Source organism: Oncorhynchus tshawytscha, linkage group LG25 (assembly GCF_018296145.1).
Source record: "Oncorhynchus tshawytscha isolate Ot180627B linkage group LG25, Otsh_v2.0, whole genome shotgun sequence".
NCBI lineage: Eukaryota > Metazoa > Chordata > Actinopteri > Salmoniformes > Salmonidae > Oncorhynchus > Oncorhynchus tshawytscha.
Window position 1 is genome coordinate 19,520,618 of NC_056453.1, and position 21,845 is coordinate 19,542,462.

At 43.2% G+C, this 21,845-nt stretch overlaps 1 protein-coding gene across 4 annotated transcripts in view; it reads left to right on the forward strand.

Annotated features, from left to right (window-relative positions):
- The first annotated feature begins 1,027 nt into the window (after positions 1-1,027).
- LOC112224374 (myosin phosphatase Rho interacting protein) overlaps positions 1,028-21,845 on the forward strand; it is a 71,379-nt gene continuing 50,561 nt past the window's right edge. For 3 of the 4 annotated variants that reach the window (XM_024387889.2, XM_024387887.2, XM_024387890.2), the window contains exons 1-3: positions 1,028-1,959; positions 7,468-7,545; positions 14,414-14,479. In XM_024387889.2, coding sequence (XP_024243657.1) covers positions 1,837-1,959; positions 7,468-7,545; positions 14,414-14,479 — 267 coding nt within the window. In that variant the 5' untranslated portion in view covers positions 1,028-1,836. The remainder of the gene's footprint in view (positions 1,960-7,467; positions 7,546-14,413; positions 14,480-21,845) is intronic. The other variant, XM_024387891.2, reaches the window with a different exon arrangement.

Consider the following 21,845-nt stretch of genomic DNA (forward strand, 5'->3'; position numbering starts at 1 on the left):
TGATATAGAGTACAGTATCAACGTATGCATATGAGATGAATAATGTAGGGTAAGTAACATTATATAAGGTAGCATTGTTTAAAGTGGCTAGTGATATATTTACATAATTTCCCATCAATTCCCGTGATTAAAGTGGCTGGAGTAGAGTCAGTGTCATTGACAGTGTGTTGGCAGTAGCCACTCAATGTTAGTGGTGGCTGTTTAACAGTCTGATGGCCTTGAGATAGAAGCTGTTTTTCAGTCTCTCGGTCCCAGCTTTGATGCACCTGTACTGACCTCGCCTTCTGGATGACAGCGGGGTGAACAGGCAGTGGCTCGGGTGGTTGATGTCCTTGATGATCTTTATAGCCTTCCTGTAGCATCGGGTGGTGTAGGTGTCCTGGAGGGCAGGTAGTTTGCCCCCGGTGATGCGTTGTGCAGACCTCACTACCCTCTGGAGAGCCTTACGGTTGAGGGCGGTGCAGTTGCCATACCAGGCGGTGATACAGCCCGCCAGGATGCTCTCGATTGTGGATCTGTAGAAGTTTGTGAGTGCTTTTGGTGACAAGCCGAATTTCTTCAGCCTCCTGAGGTTGAAGAGGCGCTGCTGCGCCTTCCTCACGATGCTGTCTGTGTGAGTGGACCAATTCAGTTTGTCTGTGATGTGTATGCCGAGGAACTTAAAACTTGCTACCCTCTCCACTACTTTTCCATCGATGTGGATGGGGGGGTGTTCCCTCTGCTGTTTCCTGAAGTCCACAATCATCTCCTTAGTTTTGTTGACGTTGAGTGTGAGGTTATTTTCCTGGTATATTTGCGTCATTATAATTTATAGTTAAAAAAAGATATATTAGACAGTAAATCGATCTTTATTAATTGATTTCAATAATACATTGTTCGTTTTTTCAATACGTTTATATTTAAGTCACTTCAAACTTCAATATTTGTGATTTTAAAATCAGAAAATAAAAGTTAAACAATTACAGGGGGACTTTTATTTTGAAATGATACCGTATGATCACGTGACCGTGATGTCACTATGTTCACAATGCCCAACAAATCTGTGAGCTCGCGACCTCTCCACTGGGAAAGATTTCGCCTGAAAATAGGAAGAATATAAACCAGGGGAGCAGCTACCGGAGCTGGTTATCAGAACAGAACCGAAAAAGTCGTTGATGCTTCAATGATTCTGCAAGAGGCGCTTTGTCCGTTTACTATGTGTCAACGGGGAGAGAATTTCGCTGAACATTTATATTCTGGACCGTTTTAACCCAAGCTAAACAGCTAGGCGAGAGGATTTCCAGCTCGCTAGCTAATTTACTGCTATAGCCAGCGAAGAAGCAGTGGTGGTAGACTTTGCAAAGAGCAACTGCTAGCTACGATCGTAGCTAGCCAGCTCTTGATAGCCAGCTACCTCCACTTTTGAGATTTTCCGTCAAATGGGTGCATGTTATAATGTGCAGTTGCTGTTTTTGCAATTTGCACAATAACGTCAATGTTTACAAAAACAAGCTAGTGAGTTTGTTAATCGCTTAGCTAACGTTACTCGTTCGGCTTTGTGAATTAAGGGCAGGCCATGGACTGAATAACGCACAAGAATGGTGTCTCGCTATCTTGATGACTAGCAGTCATATATTGGATCATATAAATTGGGTACAACTAAACAATAGAAACCTTGAATTTGTTTTGTGTGTGTAAAACTCAAGACCACTAACGTTAGCCTATATAGTTATTTGGATCATCATGCGTTGGATTGCTGGGCCCTTGTTCCAAATTGGATGAAAGAAACGCAGAACGGATTATCCAATCGTCAATTTTGAACTAATTTGCATTTACGGTGAACGGAGGCGATATACAATGTCTACAGCGAAAGAGAACCCTTGCAGAAAATTCCAGGCGAACATTTTTAATAAAAGTAAATGTCAGAACTGCTTCAAACCTCGGGAGTTGCATCTCTTGACCGATCAAGATCTGAATCAGGTAAATAATTGTTATTGTGATGATGTAGCCACATTGCAGTTCACATCTTACAAACACCTATGCGACAATGTCACCATTTGGGCGTTTGGAGTTTGCTGTTACTGTCAAGTTGTGTAAACGTCGAATTTTGGCAATATTTTAGCCAGCTACCTAGTCAAACTTCCAATTCGTATTCTAAAACCTTTAGAAACTGACAATGTCATGCTGTCTACTTTGCCATCCTCAAGTCTATTAATTGGTAGTGTCTGATTTATAGGTCAGCGTGTGTCATTCTGGTTGTGTCCTCATTCAGTGACCATTTGTTGAAGACCGACTCCTTTAGAGATGAACTAATGGTGTGTGTATGCATGTATATGTATGTATAATCTCCTGCTTCAGTCTGACAAACTAAGGTGTGGTCTGCTAGGAAGAAAACCAGTGTTTCTCACGATCAACCACTGGTTCAATATGAGGAATCAGCTGTCTGTAATAATAATAGGACCCTGGTGTAAAGCCACAAAAGACCATTAGATTTGGATAAGGGAGGTTTGACCAGCTTCAGGTTAGGAATAACATTTATTACTGGCAAATAACACCATCCTCCCAAAATGAGGAATCAGCTGACCCATCATGGATCCTGTCCAATTTTTTTGGGAGACATTGTCCTGAAACATCCATATGACTGGCAGGCAGGGTCACCAGCTGACTTAAAGGGACTGTGCTGCCACGCTCTGATAACTGTGGCCGCAAACAAGAAGATTGTGCCCTCCTGAACGTGACCCCCAAATTCAACTTAAGTGTAGGTCTACACAAAGTCCTCACAATCAATCAAATGTATTTTAAAGCCAAAGTGCTGTACAGAAACCCAGCCTACACCCCAAACAGCAAGCAATGCAGGTGTAGAAGCATGGTGGCTAGGAAAAATGACCTAGGAAGAAACCTATAGTGGAACCAGGCTATAGAGGGGTGTCCAGTCCTCTTCTGGCTGTGCCGGGTGGATATTATAACAGTACATGGCCAAGATGTTCATAGATGACCAGCAGGGTCAAATAATATTAAATCACAGTGGTTGTAGAGGGTGCAACAGGTCAGCACCTCAGGAGTAAATGTCAGTTGGCTTTTCATAGCCGATAATTTAGAGTATCTCTACCACTCCTGCTGTTTCTAGAGAGTTGAAAACAGCAAGTCTGGGACAGGTAGCACATCCGGTGAAATACTGTATGTGTACTCAAGTCGTATTACAAGTCCCCCTGGTTTCCTTCAGCCAGTGAAGTAGTGAATGAGATGATTTCTATCTCTGAGATCATTAGCTTGTTTCTATTGTATCCTATAATTGATCGCATGCGATGAGGTCCAGATGGGCCCTTGAACATGGCTTAAGAACAGCAACGCCAGCAAGCATCCTCTCCTCCACAAAATGTGTGTGATTGGAAAAAGTGTGCATGTGTTTCTCTGCTTGTGTATTAGTGAGAGTGTGCGTTTCTCTGCTTGTGTAGTGTATGAGTGAGAAAGTGTGTTTGCATTTCTCTGCTTGTGTGTATGACAGCCTGCTTATGATTACTGCGGGGTTAACCCCTTCAGACCTGGACACCTGAGTCAGGACTAGAATCTTAAAGTGATTACATCACTTCTTTAATCCTCCTGAGACCCAGCCTTGCTCTCTCCCAGGGCCTTTATGACGTCACCAGTGGAACCAGAGATGCTTCTATCCGCTGCTCTATCCATATAGGGCTAGTAATGAGTTCTCATACCAGGGGAGTCTGAGAATTTAAACAATACGCTACAGCTAGCTAGTTCTAATCTCATAAACAAAACAACCCCTTAAAAATAAGTTTAGCCCAAATCTATCCAAGGAACTAGTCATGACTGACTGCCATTTTGGACAGGAAAATGTAAACACGGAAGAATGTAGCCTATCTGCGCTCTCATATTCTGTAATGGCATCCTTAGCACTGAGTGGACGAAATGAAAACAGTAAAGTGGAAATCAGAAGTGAAACAGAGGGTGGTTCCACTTCTATGCGCTCGGCCTCTGGTTAATAGATACACTTAACCCAGCCAGGGTGCATCTTAATGCGGTTTGAACACTGCATGGCTCCAAGAGAGGCGCTCATTAGTCTAACTGAATTTGAGCCCTAAATTTAAAGTGAGTTATTCTGTTTAACTCAAACTTTCACACTCTCTGGTCAATCGAGCACGCCTCCAGTATGAATACAACATTGAAAGAGATATGCCTAGCCCACATGGAAAAGTTATCTGAAAGGAAATGAATGTGGAGGAAGAGTATGTTTGGTGCTGGTGTATTTAGTTGGTCGCGCAGTGTTTCCCCTAGCATTTTTCCAGCAGCGGTGGAGTCAGGCAAGGTTGTTCTAGATCAAAACAGAGTGTAGGTGGTAGCCCATAGGACAATAGTTTCAAAGGTTTTTTTTCTGGATCAAGGCTATTGCTGAGCTACGCTGCTCTAGTTCCCGAGGCGTTGGTGAGATAGAGAACCCACTCAGGATAGAAGGTGGGAGGCAGGGAGAGTGGGAGGCAAGGAAATGGTGGAAATACAGACAGAGAGAACAGTTTGGGAGTGATAGTGGGGTGATGATGGGAGTATAGAGGGAAGGAGAGTGAAAACCCAGGGAGAGAGAGGAGGCAGGGGTATGGAAAGATTTGAGGGAGGAGAGGAAGAGCTTGTGAAAGTGCAGGGTTGGGATTGAAACTGGAACAGAGTTTCTCACAGGTTACTCTCACCAGTGGAGCCCCAAGTTCTCAAATTAACATACACAGATCTCAATTCCACATGGTCCAAAATGACGTCTTAGACCTATACGTTCCAGTTCTATCTATACTGAACAAAAATAAACATGCAACAATTTCAAATATTTTACTGAGTTACAGTTCATTTAAGGAAATCAGTTAATTGAAATAAATTCATTAGGCCCTAACCTATGGATTTCACATGACTGGGAATACAGATATGCATCTGTTAGTCAGAGATGCCCTAAAAAAACAAAAAAGTAGGGGCATGGATCAGAAAACCAGTCAGTATCTGGTGTGACAACTATACTCCTGGCGATATGGGACCGTGCATTATCATCTTGGAAACAGGTGATGGAGGCAGATGGAATGACACAGCAATGGGCCTCAGGATCTCGTCATGGTATCTCTGTGCATTCAAATTGCCATCGATAAAATGCAGTTGTGCTCGTTGTCTGTAACTTCTGCCTGCCTATACCATACCCCCACCATGGGGTACTCTGTGTGCAATGACATCAGCAAACCGCTCGTCCACACGATCCCATACACGTGGTCTGCAGTTATGAGGCCAGTTTGACGTACTGCCATATTCTCCAAAACGGTGTCTGATGAGGCTTATGGTAGAGAAATTAACATTCAGTTATCTGGCAACTGCTCTGGTGGAGCATGCCAACTGCACGCTCCCTCAACTTGAGACATCTGTGGCGTTGTGTGACAAAACTGCACGTTTTAAAGTGGCCTTTTATTGTCCCCAGCACAAGGTGCACCGGTGTAATGATCATGCTGTTTAATCAGTTTCTTGATATGCCACACCTGTCAGGTGGATGGATTATCTTGGCAAAGGAGAAATGCTCACTAGCAGGGATGTCAACAAATTTGTGCAAAACATTTGAGAGATATGCTTTGTGTGAATGGAACATTTCAGGGATCTTTAATTTCAGCTCATGTAACAATGGACCAACACTTTACATGTTGCGTTTATATTTTTGTTCAGTGTACAATCAAAGGCTCTGCATTGGTTTTACTTGGCTAGGAGGAGTAAGGTGAACTTTCAGATGGGTCTACCTTACGTTTGAATGGACCTTTTGGCATGACTCCTAAATGAGTGGAGGAGAGAAGAGCGTCCAGGCCTCCCTGGATTGTACTAGGGAGGCAATAAGAGGTTAACGCGTGATAGAGGACGCAATTTGATCTGTCCGATTATGGCATCTGAGAGAGTATGAGCATCTCCATTTTGAAGTTGTCAATTTTCTTCTACTACTATGAGTTGGTAAACAAACTGAAACGGTGCATACTGCCACTTGGAGTGTGTTGTTTGAACAGGTATGAAGCCAAGGTTGACGATTTACTGCCACCTGAAGTTATGGAATGTTTTCTCACGGTGTGTAATTCATTGGTTAATCCCTCCTGATGACCTGGATGGAATGATGTGATCCTCCCTTAACCCATAGGAAGTCCCACCCAGTTTTCTACTTCAACATTGTGAAAGTCCCCAATAGCGCTGCCCATGCTAAAACAGACTTTTGGGCACTAGAGTCCTATCTCTATGGGTTAACCTCACTGCCGGTGGGGTTGGAGGCGGGCTGGAATGGAGGGGGAAGGTAGAAGGTCTGTGGGAGAGAGCTGAGGGGGGAGGGTGAGGTCAAAGGAGGACCACTATAGAGGAAGTGAGGCTTGTGTGTGTGTGTGGAGGGAGGAAGGGTGCGAGGGTGTGTCCCTCCTCTCCAGGTCTCCTGGCTCCTCAGCCCACCAACATCGCTACAGGCCACAGCTGCTCTCTTACACTGCCTCTCCTTGTGTCTCGCTCATTCTTTCCTGTCCAGCTCTTTCTCTCTTCCTCATTCTCTCTTTGGATGTTTTGTAAGAGAAGAATGGCGAAATCGGTTATGCATTATAGCAAGACCTGTGTGATATTTGCTACTTTATTGATAACATTGCCCATATAAGATCTGAGGACCGGAAACATCCATTTTGGATCGTAGCCTAGGTGTAGACTTCAGTGCTGCAGATAATCAGCTAATCAGCAATAAGTAAAATAATTAGTCATCATTGCTGCCAAAATGGTAGACTTATAAGATTTCTTAGGACTAGGTCATGGCATGTATATCTCCTCAGTCACCCCATCATCTGTTAAAAGTAACCAATTAAATGTCTCTATAGGCAGTCAAGTCTATGCAAGCGGAAACGAGGCACATAGATTTGACAGACATGCAGGGACACGGGCTAGCTAGTGACAGCCAGGGCCAATACCCACACAGTCTAATAATCGTACACTCCTCTTCCGCACGTGTAAGACACTAGTCTGGATTTTGAGGTAAAGAAGGTAGGAAAACAGCCCTGACAGCTGCTTCTTGGTAATGTTTAACAGTAAAAGTTAGACCAAGACAAACAAGTTTTAGAGTGCAAAGAGCAGCCATTTTAAACAGCCACCCCCTCACCGTGGGAGCTCTGCTCCATGTTTATACATTTCCACATCTTTTGAACTTCTGTGTTTTCATTGGAAACATGCAGGTTTTTGGCTCAAACAACTTCCACGAAGTGAATGTAGGTTTATAAGCAGGTGCTGTTCTCATCCACAAATCTTCATTTAAGTCATTTGAATGCAAGGCAATGGTGTCTATCAAACAATGCTAATTAGGCCAACAGGCTTGCTAACTGGTTTTGTGGTTTGAAAACTGCCTCATTGGGAGGGTCTATAGGAACATCTGGACCACAAAATGTGCCCTCTCCTTGCTGACTGCTTCCCAACAATTTTAATGATTGTCTAAATCGCTCTGTTTTACAGGCCAAACCTATTTACGGCGGATGGCTGTGCTTGGCCCCCGAGGGAACAGACTTTGACAACCCCATGCAGAGATCCCGGGTAAGAGCAACCATGAGGCGTGCACGCGCTCACATGGAATGGGGGATGGGTTAGTATGTTTGTTCCCTGTTCTTCCATAGCACTGTAGTCGCATGATAAACATTAGACAAACACCATTCCCGGGCAGCAGAACCTCTGGGTGAACTTTGACCAATCGGGATGTTTTAATCCACTTAAAATCCATTTGGGAAGTAAGCTTTGAGGCGTAATGGAAGCGCTTGAAACACAAGCCCTAGTGTATAATCGAATGGTCAGAGAAATGGGCTCTAGATCTGCATACGTATTGTCCTTTTCATGCCAATTTGCCTGGTGCTATACGTCACGATGATTAGAGCGCACATACGGGTACACATAGTGGCGTGAAGGATCCGAGCACTCGCTCATGTTCGGATCATGGAATCTATTAAGCCAGATGGGCTGGGGCTGCATCTGCATAACGATGGCTAACTGTGAACATGGGTTTACACCTTTGACGGTTAACACCTCACAATGCAACTTTCGATTATGCAGAGGTTGTTGCTCTTCAGAAGTTCTCACTGTCAGCCCTAGCAATGTGATAAGGCAGGTTGCCTATTTTGAATGCACTGGTGAGGTAGGTGACACAGTGATCCCGGGTTAGAGGATAAGGAGAGAGACTTGAGGTTCTGTTTTATTTCCTCCAATTCAAACTTAATTTCCATTGACTTGTGCTGACAGTAAATTAAAACATTTATCAGCATATATGATCTTAAACAATTACTTTTCACAATCTGAGCCAGTAGTCAAATTATAAATATAATTTCTCCAAAGCAGTAAAATATTAATTGAAGGTACAAATGAGATCCTTTCAATATGCAAATATTTCGATCAACATCCTACCTACCGCTAATAAACAACAGTGCATCTTTAATTGCAGATCAATTGAAGAATGTAAATAATATTGCGGGTTACTTACGTTTGGGTATTGGACTCACAGATAACAAATGAAAAGATACATGTTGGAGAGGTTTTGTACTAGTGCTTAGATTGTTTGGCACTGAACTAAACGACAAAGGACCTCAGGTATTTAAGAAGTGAAATTGGTTGCAGGTGTGCTCAGCATAGAGATGTACAAAGGGTCTCTAGTGCCTAAAAGCGTGTTTAACATGGGCAGCGCCATTGAGGACTGATTGATACATTGCGATCTCTATACATCTCTATGGCTCAGAGGTGTCTGCAGTTAAAGGGACAGTTAACAAAAAGCACAATTTAATGGAACAGGTGGTGTCACTACAGACACCCTGGTTTGAATCCAGGCTGCATAACAACCGGCCGTGATTGGGAGTCCCATAGGGTGGCGCACAATTGGCCCAGCGTCATCCGGGTTTGGCCGGGTATAGGCTGTCATTGTACATAAGAATTTGTTCTAACTGACTTGCCTGGTTAAATAAAGGTTACATTTATTTTATTGTACTGTTCAACAACATTTTAATAGAAGTAGCTTATTTTATACAAATGTGCTCGGTCTCTAACAGAGTTCACTGATCATCTTTGGGAGAGACGTGAGCGAGCGACCGAGTTAACTAATAAGGTATTTGGTGGCACTCAGCTTTGAAATCAGGATTTTGTTTTTGCGTTGTAGCTTGTATATAATCACAAACAAAGTACGAGGGTTGTGAATGGATGTTATCTTTAGCTGTCCGCTACCAGGATCTTCTTGCATTGTAAAGTGTTCTAGCATGTATAGACGTTTGTTTTACGAACAATAATCATGTTTAAAAATGTCTACATGCCGTGTCGCATGATGATGTAACATGATACAGCCAGGTTCTCACTGCACTCGATAATAAGGGCTCTGCTGCGCTGGTAGACAAGCTTGATTCTTGACACTTTTTGACAGGAGTACCAAAAGTATCCAATTCTAGTACCGAACCGTTTTAAAGTTCTAGTATCGGAAAAAGTACAGAAGATTCGGTATACGGTGCAAGGTTGGCTAAGACTAAGTACAGTAATGGATGTTACCGTTTCATCAGGGAGCCACAAAGATGAAGTAAATGTCATCGCTGAATTCAGGTCATGGTTGCTATTTCACGCAGCCACAGAATAGAAAGAAGTTAAACAAAATTTGCATTGTTTAAAGTTGAGACATCATTCACGTAAAAAGAAAAAAATTGGGGTGTTTAAGTATGCCTTCAGGATACTGTAGTAAAGTTGGCCTCGCATAGGCCCTTGAACAAATAATTGAGACCAAGGACATCCAAAATCCATCAGATGACGTTTTTAATGAAGCCAGCAACGCAAATAATTAATCTCAGTCATTGACAGTATACAGGTTTTATTGCATGTTGACTAACCAATCACAGTGACATGAGAAAAAATAAAGTCATGATCAGTTTCGTATATTTCGTTCAGGTAAGTTTAGTAGATTGGAGGTCAGAGACCTGGCAGTGTGGTGCCAGGACAACAACCTCTCCCTCAACGTCAGCAAGACAAAGAAGCTGATCGCGGACAAAAGGAAATGGATGGCCGAGCGCGCCCCCATTCACATCGACAGGGCTGTAGTGGAGCGAAACCAGAGCTTCAAGCTCCTCTGTGTCCACATCACTAAGGTTCTTTCATGTTCCACACACCAACATAGTCGTGAAGTTCTACAGCTGAACCATTGAGAGCATCTTGACTGGCTGCATCACCGCTTGGTATGGCAACTGTTTGGCATTCAACCGCAACGCACTACAGAGGGTAGTGCATACTGCACCGTACATCACTGGGGCTGAGCTCCCTGCCATCCAGGGCCTGTATACCAGGCAGTGTCAGAGGAAGGCCCAAAAATGTGTCAGACTCCAGCAAACCAGGTCATTGACTGTTCTCTCTGCTGTCTGGAACCAACAGGACCCTAAGCAGCTTCTACCCCAAAGCCATAAGACTGCTAAATTGTTATTTAAATAGTTAGTCTGCTTAGCTATTTGGTTATCTGCATTGACCCCTTTTGCACTAACTCATATATGTTGCTGCTACTGTTTATTATCTATCCTGTTGCCTAGTCACTTTATGCCTAGTTATATGTACATACAATTGAATTTGGAAGTTTACATACACTTAGGTTGGAGTCATTAAAACTCATTTTTCAACCACTCCACACATTTCTTGTTAACAAACTATAGTTTTGGCAAGTCGGTTAGGACATCTACTTTGTGCATGACACAAGTAATTCTTCCAACAATTATTTACAGACAGATTATTTCACTTTATAATTCACTGTATCACAATTCCAGTGGGTCAGAAGTTTACATGCACTAAGTTGACTGTGCCTTTTAAACAGCTTGGAAAATTCCAGAAAATGATGTCTTGGCTTTATAAGCTGCTTATAAGCTAATTGACATCATTTGAGTGATGGAGGTGTACCTGTGGATGTATTTCAAGGCCTACCTTCAAACTCAGTGCCTCTTTGCTTGACATCATGGGAATATCAAAGGAAATCAGCCAAGACCTCTGAATTTTTTTTGTAGACTTCCACAAGTCTGGTTCATCCTTGGGAGCATTCTGTACAACAATAGTACGTAAGTATGAACACCATGGGTCATACCGCTCATGAAGGAGATGCGTTCTGTCTCCTAGAGATTAACGTACTTTGATGTGAAAAGTGCAAATCAATCCCAGAACATCATCAAAGGACCTTGTGAAGATGCTGGAGGAAACGGGTACAAAAGTATCTATGTCCACAGTAAAACGAGTCTTATATAACCTGAAAGGCTGCTCAGCATGGAAGAAGCCACTGCTCCAAAACTGGCAATAAAAAAAGCCAGACTACGGTTTGCAACTGCACATGGGGACAAAGATTGTACTTTTTGGAGAAATATCCTCTGGTCTGATGAAACAAAAATAGAACTGTTTGGCCATAATGACCATTGTTATGTTTGGAGGAAAAAGGGGGATGCTTGCAAGCCAAAGAACACCATCCCTGAATCACAGAGGTGGCAGCATCATGTTGTGGGGGTGCTTTACTGCAGGAGGGACTGGTGCACTTCACAAAATAGATGGCTTCATGAGGAAAGAAAAGTATGTGGATATATTGAAGCATCATCTCAAGACATCAGTCAGGAAGTTAAAGCTTTGTCGCAAATGGGTCTTCCAAATGGACAATGACCCCAAGCATACTTCCAAAGTTGTGGCAAAATGGCTTAAGGACAACAAAGTCAAGGTATTGGAGTGGCCATCACAAAGCCCTGACCTCAATCCTGTAGAAAATTTGTGGGCAGAACTGAAAAAGCGTGTGCGAGCAAGGAGGCCTACAACCTGACTCCGCTACACCAGCTCTGTCAGGAGGAATGGGCCAAAATTCACCCAACTTATTGTGGGAAGCTTGTGGAAGGCTACCTGAAAAGTTTGACCCAAGTTAAACAATTTAAAGGCAATGCTACCAAATACTAATTGAGTGCATGTAAACTTCTGACCCACGGGGAATGTGATGAAAGAAATAAAAGCTTAAATAAATCATTCGCTCTACTATTATTCTGACTTTTCACATTCTTAATAAAGTGGTGATCCTAAATGTCAGGAATAGTGAAAAACAGAGTTTAAATGTATTTGGCTAAGGTGTATGTAAACTTCTGACTTCAACTGTATCTACCTCAATTACCTCATACCCCTGCACATTGACTCTTTACTGGTACCCAGTGTATATAGCCACATTACTCATTGTGTATTTATTATTACGTGTTATTACTTTTCTATTATTTTCCCTATGTTCTTTCTCTCAGCATTGTTGGGAAGGCCCCTAAGTAAGCATTTCACTGTAAGTCTACACCGGTTGTTTACTAAGCATGTGACAAATACAATTTTATTTTCATTTGATTTGATTGATAGCGGCATTGTTCACTTTCGGGAAAACTGGTCTAGCCTCTTGGTAGCTAGTTATCATTATGTCAAATAATGCAAAATGATGTACTAATATGAAAGTGTAATTGTAAACTATAAACCCACCGTAGCTTATTTATGAATGAGGTCCCAGTTGAAGTTGGTTAAATAAAACCAGGCAACTTCACCTGGGACCTCATTCATAAATATGGTGGGTCAGTTAAGAACAAATTCTTAATTACCATAACGGCCTACACCTGCCAAGCCCGGATGATGCTAGGCCAATTGTGCGCTGCCCTATGGGACTCCCAATCACGACCGGTTGTGATACAGCCTGGATTCGAACCAGGGTCTCTGTAGTGACGCCTCTAGCACTGAGATGCAGTGCTTTAGACCACCGCGCCACTCGGGAGCCCCCAGTCTGGTTGCCGTCTCTATTAGAGGTCGACCGATCAATCGGAATGGCCGATTTCAAGTGTTCATAACAATCGGAAATCATTATTTTTGGGCGCCGATTTAATTTTTATTTATTTATAATTTAAAAAAAAAACTTTTTAACGAGGCAAGTCAGTTAAGAACACATTCTAACGGCCTAGGAACAGTGGGTTAACTGCATTGTTCAGGGGCAGAAAAACAGATTTTCACCTTGTCAGCTCGGGGGATCCAATCTTGCAACATTACAGTTAACTAGTCCAACGCAATAACGACCTGCCTCTCGTTGCACTCCACAAGGAGACTGCCTGTTACGCAAATGCAGTAAGCCAAGGTAAGTTGCTAGCTAGCATTAAACCTATCTTATAAAAAACAAAAAAATCAATCATAATCACTAGTTAACTACACATGGTTGATGATATGACTAGATATTATCTAGCGTGTATATAATCTGACTGAGCATACAAGTATCTGACTGAGCGGTGGTAGGCAGAAGCAGGCGCGTAAACATTCATTTAAACAGCACTTTTGTGCGTTTTGCTAGCAGCTCTTCGTTGTGCGTCAAGCATTGCGCTGTTTATGACTTCAAACCTATCAACTCCCGAGATGAGGCTGGTGTAACCAAAGTGAAATGGCCGGCTAGTTAGCGCGTGCTAACAACATTTCAAACTTCACTCGCTCTGAGCCTTGGGGTGGTTGTTTCCCTTGCTTTGCATGGGTAACGCTGCTTCGATGTGGTGGCTGTTGTCGTTGTGTTGCTGGTTCGAGCCCAGGGAGGAGCGAGGAGAGGGACGGAAGCTATACTGTTACACTGGCAATACTAAAGTGCCTATAAGAACATCCAATAGTGAAAGGTTAATGAAATACAAATGGTATACAGGGAAATAGTCCTATAACTACAACCTAAAACTTCTTACCTGGGAATATTGAAGACTCATGTTCAAAGGAACCACCTGCTTTCATATGTTCTCATGTTCTGAGCAAGGAACTGACACGTTAGCTTTCTTACATAGCACATGTTGCACTTTTACGTTCTTCTCCAACACTTTGTTTTTGCATGATTTAAACCAAATTGAACATGTTTCATTATCTACTTGAGGCTAAATTGATTTTGATGTATTATATTAAGTTAAAATAAGTGTTAATTCAGTATTGTTGTAATTGTCATTATTACAAATACATGTAAAACATTTTTTAAAGTGGCCGATTTAATCGGCATCGGCTTTTTTTGGTCCTCCAATAATCGGTGGCGAAAAATCATAATCGGTCGACCTCTAGTCTCTATTCAGCTATTTCATTTCGCTCCTTGTTCTCCATGTCATTTACCAAGAATGACAGTAGTGGCAAGGAGTGTTAGCTAAAATGTCTGGTACCCAGACTACAAGCGGTGGGTTCTCGGATTTATGTTATTGTATCTTTAAGCATCTCTTAGCTATATGTTCACTACACCCTATTAGTCCCAGTTCATAATGGAGCTTAAGTGTTTGTTTGGTTTCAGACCAATAGCAATGCTCCTCTTTCCCTGCAGAAATTGTATACAATATTAGTTTATAGGCCGTTTCTTAATAGTTTATAAGGAGATCATCAGATTAAGTGTTAACGATGTTCCTCTTTCTCCCAACAGAAATGGCAGCGGCGGTTCTTTGTGCTGTACGAACATGGCTGCCTGCGCTTCGCCCTGGACGAATCGGTAAGGAGCTGTCATATCAGCCATGCTACTTCCACCTCCTCCCTAACAACCTAACAGCACTCCTTAGCTGTGTCTATAATCAGGCTATAGCACTGCCTCTCGTGCTTTATGGCTTCACGCAGAGCTAAGGTGTCTGTAGTGACGCCTCTAGCACTGGGAAGAGTAGTTTTTGATATGGTCCGTGAAGGACGGGACGGTATGCTGAATGACCTGGCTGTGTATTCAGTGGTACCTGCTTGGGAAAGAGATGACTGGGAAGCATGATCTCTGTTAGCTAGCCTTGTGCTTCGAGATGTTAAAACTGCCCCACCCGAATGCAGAGTAAACCTCACACTGAAGAACCATGAAAATGGATATGGAGGTGGAGGGAGAGAGAATATAGGATGAAGCAGAGGAACATAGGGAATGATAGGGGTACAATAATACAGATTGGGAAAGAAACTGAGGAACAGAGACTAGAGAGAGTCCCTTGCAGCTTATGACATCCTCTTTGTGTGTGTGTGTGACTGGGGAATGTGACACGGGTGACCAACCCCACTGGCAGATCAGGCTGGAGATTAGGCTGCTTGTGTGTATACAGAGGCCCACTTAACACTTTGCTCTGCCTGACTGTCAAAGCTGCCATAGCTTCAGTCCCTGGCCTATAGCTTCTAACCTTGACCGTAGCTTTGGGCCTGCTTTATATGTATCAAACCCCAGTTATCAGTTCTCTGCCAATAAAATTGATGAAGAGGAGAGGATGCTGCTTTTGGCTGCTGAGATGTAGGCCTACGCACTCTGTGGTTGTGTGTTTGTGTCCAGGTGGTTGCTTTGTGCAGATGAGATCGTTGAAATCATTGTCTTCATGTTGTCATGGATCCCCACGTGATGACAAAGGGAGGAAACATCCTGGTTACGCTTTGTGTGTGTCTGTGTGTGTGTGCTGACTGCTTGCGTGTGTCCATTTCTCCAGTGTGAATTGTGTGTGAATGACACCCGTTAGTTCGGTGTAGGACTTTTTTCCTGTCATTGTGAAGCTGGTTGTGTTATTTAGATGTGGAGGGCCTCATTGTCTTCGTGCCTTTTCATCTACAGCTCAGGGAACACCCCAGAACGCCACCAGGAAACTGGGTCAGGAAAATGGCCGCTTTGTTGCCGTAACTGTGTGCCTCAGCCCCCCACAATATGAACGTTTCCAAAATTGAGCCTATACAACATTTTGGGAGTTCAGCGTTGATCTCAGTGCACATTATCGTTTACTTAGTTTAAACTTTAGGCGGAGGAGTGGAAATATAAGTAGATTTGATTTGTTTGTTTTTTATTCATCATCAACGTATACATCCTCAGCCTGATCGGACACCAACCCCTGAAGTTAAAGGCCTACTGTATATAGGAGAGAGAAACAATACCCTGTCTTTTCCCTTGCTTGCCATGTATGCTTACGCAATGCAGAGATACCAGTTTAGATGGAGTCAATGGAACGCCTGCCAGATTGGCCCACATTCAACAATCTCATCTAACAAAGTGGATATTTGTCAAATCCGTCATGATTTATGTATTGTAACAGGCCCACAATGTGGTTTTTTTTGTGAGTGGTTTTCTATTCAATGCCATTACAGTATTCATGGTCTTAGGACTCATATTGCAGTTCCTATGCCTTCCACTAGATGTCAACAGTCTTTAGAAATTGTTTCAGGCTTGTATTCTGAAAAATGAGGGAGTAAGGGCAGTCTGAGTGGACCCTGCCATGTCGCAGAGCTTTTTCATGTGCGTGACCGAGAGAGTGCCTTTCTTGTTTACCTTTTATATTGATGACGTTATTGTCCGGTTTAAATATTATAGATCATTTGGGCTAAAAACAACCTGAGGATTGAATATAAACATCGTTTCACATGTTTCTATGAACTTTACGGATACAATTTGGATGTTGTCTGCCTGTTGTGACTGCATTTGAGCCTGTGGGTTACTGAAGAAAATGCGAGAACAAAATGGAGGTTTTCGGATATAAAGAGACTATTGAACAAAAGGAACATTTATTGAATAAATGAATGTCTTCTGAGTGCAAACATATGAAGATCATCAAAGGTAAGGGATTAATTTGATCTCTATTTCTGACTTGTGTAACTTTTCTACTTGGCTGGTTACTGTTTGTAATGATTTGTCTGCTGGGCTATGTTCTCAAATAATTGTAAGGTATGCTTTCGCCATTAAGCATTTTTAAAATCTGACACCATGGTTGGATTCACAAGAAGTTCATCTTTAAACCTATGTTTAATAGTTGTATCTTTTCGGAATTTTTATAATGAGTATTTCTGTATTTGAATTTGGTGCTCTGGAATCTCACTGGATGTTGGCCAGGTGGGACACTAGCGTACCCTAGAGTTAAGTCAGATTTGGGTATTTGTTTTTTGCTGCATAACATGTAGAAAGAAAGTTGTCACTTTTTTAAAGTTTAGAAGTGACTGCTAAATGCTAACTCCCATTTGAATAATATGTTTAGCATAGTTAGCGTACAGTAATCAGTGGTGGTAGTCAGCTGTTTTTAACTGTAATGCATTTGATTGATGACATGAACATGTGTTGAGGTTGACATCCATACTGGCATTTTACAAAGATTTTTACCTCAACAGTGTGAAATAAAGATAAACAATAGCCTAAATGTAGACTAATTTTGCTGGTGGGCAATGAGGATACTCGGAATCTTTCCCCCATGCTTTTCCATGGCAATTCCATTGTTTTGGTCAAGTTCAATTTACCTTTGCCACATCTATAGCCTTTATCTGGGCCGTATACAGCATATCATAAATACCTCTTTTACATCTCTTTTTTGATGAAGGGATGTTCTCTTCTTTGTGTGTTGAATTGCTGTAAAAACAACACGAAATCAGCTCCAAGTGATTTTTATTTAAGAAATCTGTTCCCAAGTGTTCCGACAAAGTTCAGGCGCCGACAGAGATGGCCGCCTTGCTTCGCATTCCTAGGAAACTATGCAGTTTTTTGTTTTTTTTACGTGCTATTTCTTACATTGGTACCCCAGGTCATCTTAGGATTCATTACATACAGTCGAGAAGAACTACTGAATATAAGAGCAGCGTCAACTCACCATCAGTACGACCAAGAATATGACTTTCGCGAAGCGGATCCTGTGTTATGCCTTTCACCCAGGACAACGGAATGGATCCCAGCCGGCGACCTCAAAAAAACGACTTCGTAAAAGAGGGAAACGAAGCGGTCTTCTGGTCAGACTCCGGAGACGGGCACATCGTGCACCACACCCTAGTATACTTCTCACCAATGTCCAGTCTCTTGACAACAAGGTTGATGAAATCCGAGCAAGGGTAGCATTCCAGAGGGACATCAGAGACTAACGTTCTTTGCTTCACGGAAACATGGCTCACTGGAGAGACGCTATCGGAATCGGTGCAGCCAGCTGGTTTCTCCACGCATCGCGCCGACAGGAACAAACATCTTTCTGGTAAGAGGGGCGGGGCGTATGCCTTATGGCTAACGAGACGTGGTGTAGTCACAAAAACATACAGGAACTCAAGTCCTTCTGTTCACCTAATTTAGAATTCCTCACAATCAAATGTCGACCGCATTATCTACCAAGGGAATTCTCTTAGATTATAATCACAGCCGTATATATTCCCCCCCAAGCAGACACATCGATGGCTCTGAACGAACTTTATTTGACTCTTTGCAAACTGGAATCCATACATCCTGAGGCTGCATTCATTGTAGCTGGGGATTTTAACAAGGCTAATCTGAAAACAAGACTCCCTAAATTGTATCATTATATCGATTGCGCAACCAGGGCTGGCAAAACCTTGGATCATTGCTATTCTAACTTCCGCGACGCATATAAGGCCCTGCCCCGCCCTCCTTTCGGAAAAGCTGACCCCGACTCCATTTTGTTGATCCCTGCCTACAGAGAGAAACTAAAACAAGAAGCTCCCGCGCTGAGGTCTGTTCAACGCTGGTCCGACCAATCTGATTCCACACTCCAAGACTGCTTCCATCACGTGGACTGGGATATGTTTCGTATTGCGTCAGATAACAACATTGACGAATACGCTGATTCGGTGTGCGAGTTCATTAGAACGTGCGTTGAAGATGTTGTTCCCATAGCAACGATTAAAACATTCCCAAACCAGAAACCGTGGATTGATGCCAGCATTCGCGTGAAACTGAAAGCGCAAACCACTGCTTTTAATCAGGGCAAGGTGACCGGAAACATGACCGACTACAAACAGTGTAGCTATTCCCTCCGCAAGGCAATCAAACAAGCTAAGCGTCAGTATAGAGACAAAGTAGAATCTCAATTCAACGGCTCAGACACAAGAAGTATGTGGCAGGGTCTACAGTCAATCACAGATTACAAAAAGAAAACCAGCCCCGTCACGGACCAGGATGTCTTGCTCCCAGGCAGACTAAATAACTTTTTTGCCCGCTTTGAGGACAATACAGTGCCACTGACACGGCCCGCAACCAAAACATGCGGACTCTCCTTCACTGCAGCCGACGTGAGGAAAACATTTAAACGTGTCAACCCTCGCAAGGCAGCAGGCCCAGACGGCATCCCCAGCCGCACCCTCAGAGCATGCGCAGACCAGCTGGCTGGTGTGTTTACGGACATATTCAATCAATCCCTATCCCAGTCTGTTGTTCCCACATGCTTCAAGAGGGCCACCATTGTTCCAGTTCCCAAGAAAGCTAAGGTAACTGAGCTAAACGACTACCGCCCCGTAGCACTCACTTCTGTCATCATGAAGTGCTTTGAGAGACTAGTCAAGGACCATATCACCTCCACCCTACCTGACACCCTAGACCCACTCCAATTTGCTTACCGCCCAAATAGGTCCACAGACGATGCAATCTCAAGCACACTGCCCTAACCCATCTGGACAAGAGGAATACCTATGTGAGAATGCTGTTCATCAACTACAGCTCGACATTTAACACCATAGTACCCTCCAAGCTCGTCATCAAGCTCGGGACCCTGGGTCTCGACCCCGCCCTGTGCAACTGGGTACTGGACTTCCTGACGAGCCGCCCCCAGGTGGTGAGGGTAGGCAACATCTCCACCCCGCTGATCCTCAACACTGAGGCCCCACAAGGGTGCGTTCTGAGCCCTCTCCTGTACTCCCTGTTCACCCACGACTGCGTGGCCACGCACGCCTCCAACTCAATTATCAAGTTTGAGGACGACACAACAGTGGTAGGCTTGATTACCAACAACGACGAGACGGCCTACAGGGAGGAGGTGAGGGCCCTCGGAGTGTGGTGTCAGGAAAATAACCTCACACTCAACGTCAACAAAACTAAGGAGATGATTGTAGACTTCAGGAAGCAGCAGAGGGAACACCCCCCTATCCACATCGATGGAACTTTAGTGGAGAGGGTAGCAAGTTTTAAGTTCCTCGGCATACACATCACAGACAAACTGAATTGGTCCACCCACACAGACAGCATCGTGAAGAAGGCGCAGCGGCGCCTCTTCAACCTCAGGAGGCTGAAGAAATTCGGCTTGTCACCAAAAGCACTCACAAACTTCTACAGATGCACAATCGAGAGCATCCTGGCAGGCTGTGTCACCGCCTGGTACGGCAACTGCTCCGCCCACAACCGTAAGGCTCTCCAGAGGGTAGTGAGGTCTGCACAACGCATCACCGGGGGCAAACTACCTGCCCTCCAGGACACCTACACCACCCGATGTCACAGGAAGGCCATAAAGATCATCAAGGACAACAACCACCCGAGCCACTGCCTGTTCACCCCGCTATCATCCAGAAGGCGAGGTCAGTACAGGTGCATCAAAGCTGGGACCGAGAGACTGAAAAACAGCTTCTATCTCAAGGCCATCAGACTGTTAAACAGCCACCACTAACATTGAGTGGCTGCTGCCAACACACTGACTCAACTCCAGCCACTTTAATAATGGGAATTGATGTAAAATATATCTCTAGCCACTTTAAACAATGCTACCTAATATAATGTTTACATACCCTAAATTATTCATCTCATATGCATACGTATATACTGTACTCTATATCATCTACTGCATCTTTATGTAATACATGTATCACTAGCCACTTTAACTATGCCACTTTGTTTACATACTCATCTCATATGTATATAATGTACTCTACCATCTACTGTATCTTGCCTAAGCTGCTCTGTACCATCACTCATTCATATATCTTTATGTACATATTCTTTATCCCCTTACACTGTGTATAAGACAGTAGTTTTGGAATTGTTAGCTAGATTACTTGTTGGTTATTACTGCATTGTCGGAACTAGAAGCACAAGCATTTCGCTACACTCGCATTAACATCTGCTAACCATGTGTATGTGACAAATAAAATTTGATTTGATTTGAATAGAGACACACGTGATCGTATACAAATGTAAGCAAGGTTTGAGGTGGTTATGTTTTAGTCACACATATCTGTGGGCTTCTTGCGGTCATTTTGCAGTCTACAAATTATTTGTCATTATGTTCCGGCCCCTGACCATCCGCACCAAAAATAAATCGTCCCATGGCTGAATCTAGTTGTTGATGCCTGGTCTTTATGTTAATTTGCATAATTTGGTGGAATTAAATTGCTGTATATTCGTTAATCCTCCTGTAGCCTATCTTATTTATCACACGTGCACAGCATAGAGTGCCTATTTTGAGCAGGATTTCAGGATTTTGAGCAGGATTTCTCCTGAAGCTCCTCAGCTAGTTGCTGCTGGAGTAAAGCATGTTATTTTATAAGCCCATTCATTGCGAAGCAACTCAAATGCAGTTGCTTGTTAAAACAGATTTGGTACACGATTTATGAAAACAACCATTTATTTCTCTGTTAGTTGAAGCGTGCCTCCCATTCACCATAGGCTACAAGTGTAGGCAACAGGCTATTGGCGTGTCACACACCACATTACAATGTGAGCTGGATTTTTAAAATTTAACCTGTATTTAACTAGGCAAGAACATTATTTACAATGCTACCTACCGAGGAACAGTGGGTTAACTGCCTTGTTCAGGGGCAGAACAACAGATTTTTACCTTAGCTCAGGGATTCGATCCAGCAACCTTTCGGTTATTGGCCCAATGCTCTAACAACTAGGCTACCTGCCGCCCCAAAGCTGGAGGTAGTATGCAATTTGAAAACGTTAATAGTTTGAAACCGGAATGTTTTATTTCATGTTATGAGACATCTCATATCTTGCTTTAAAGTGGCCTATAGTCAAAATCCGACAATGGAAACATGGAGTCAATTTTATAAAGACTGTGTCAGCGTGCACTGCGCCCGGCCCGCCACAGGAGTCGCTAGTGTGCAACGGGACAAGGACGTCCCTAACCCAGACAACGCTGCACCAATTGTGTGCCGCCCCATGG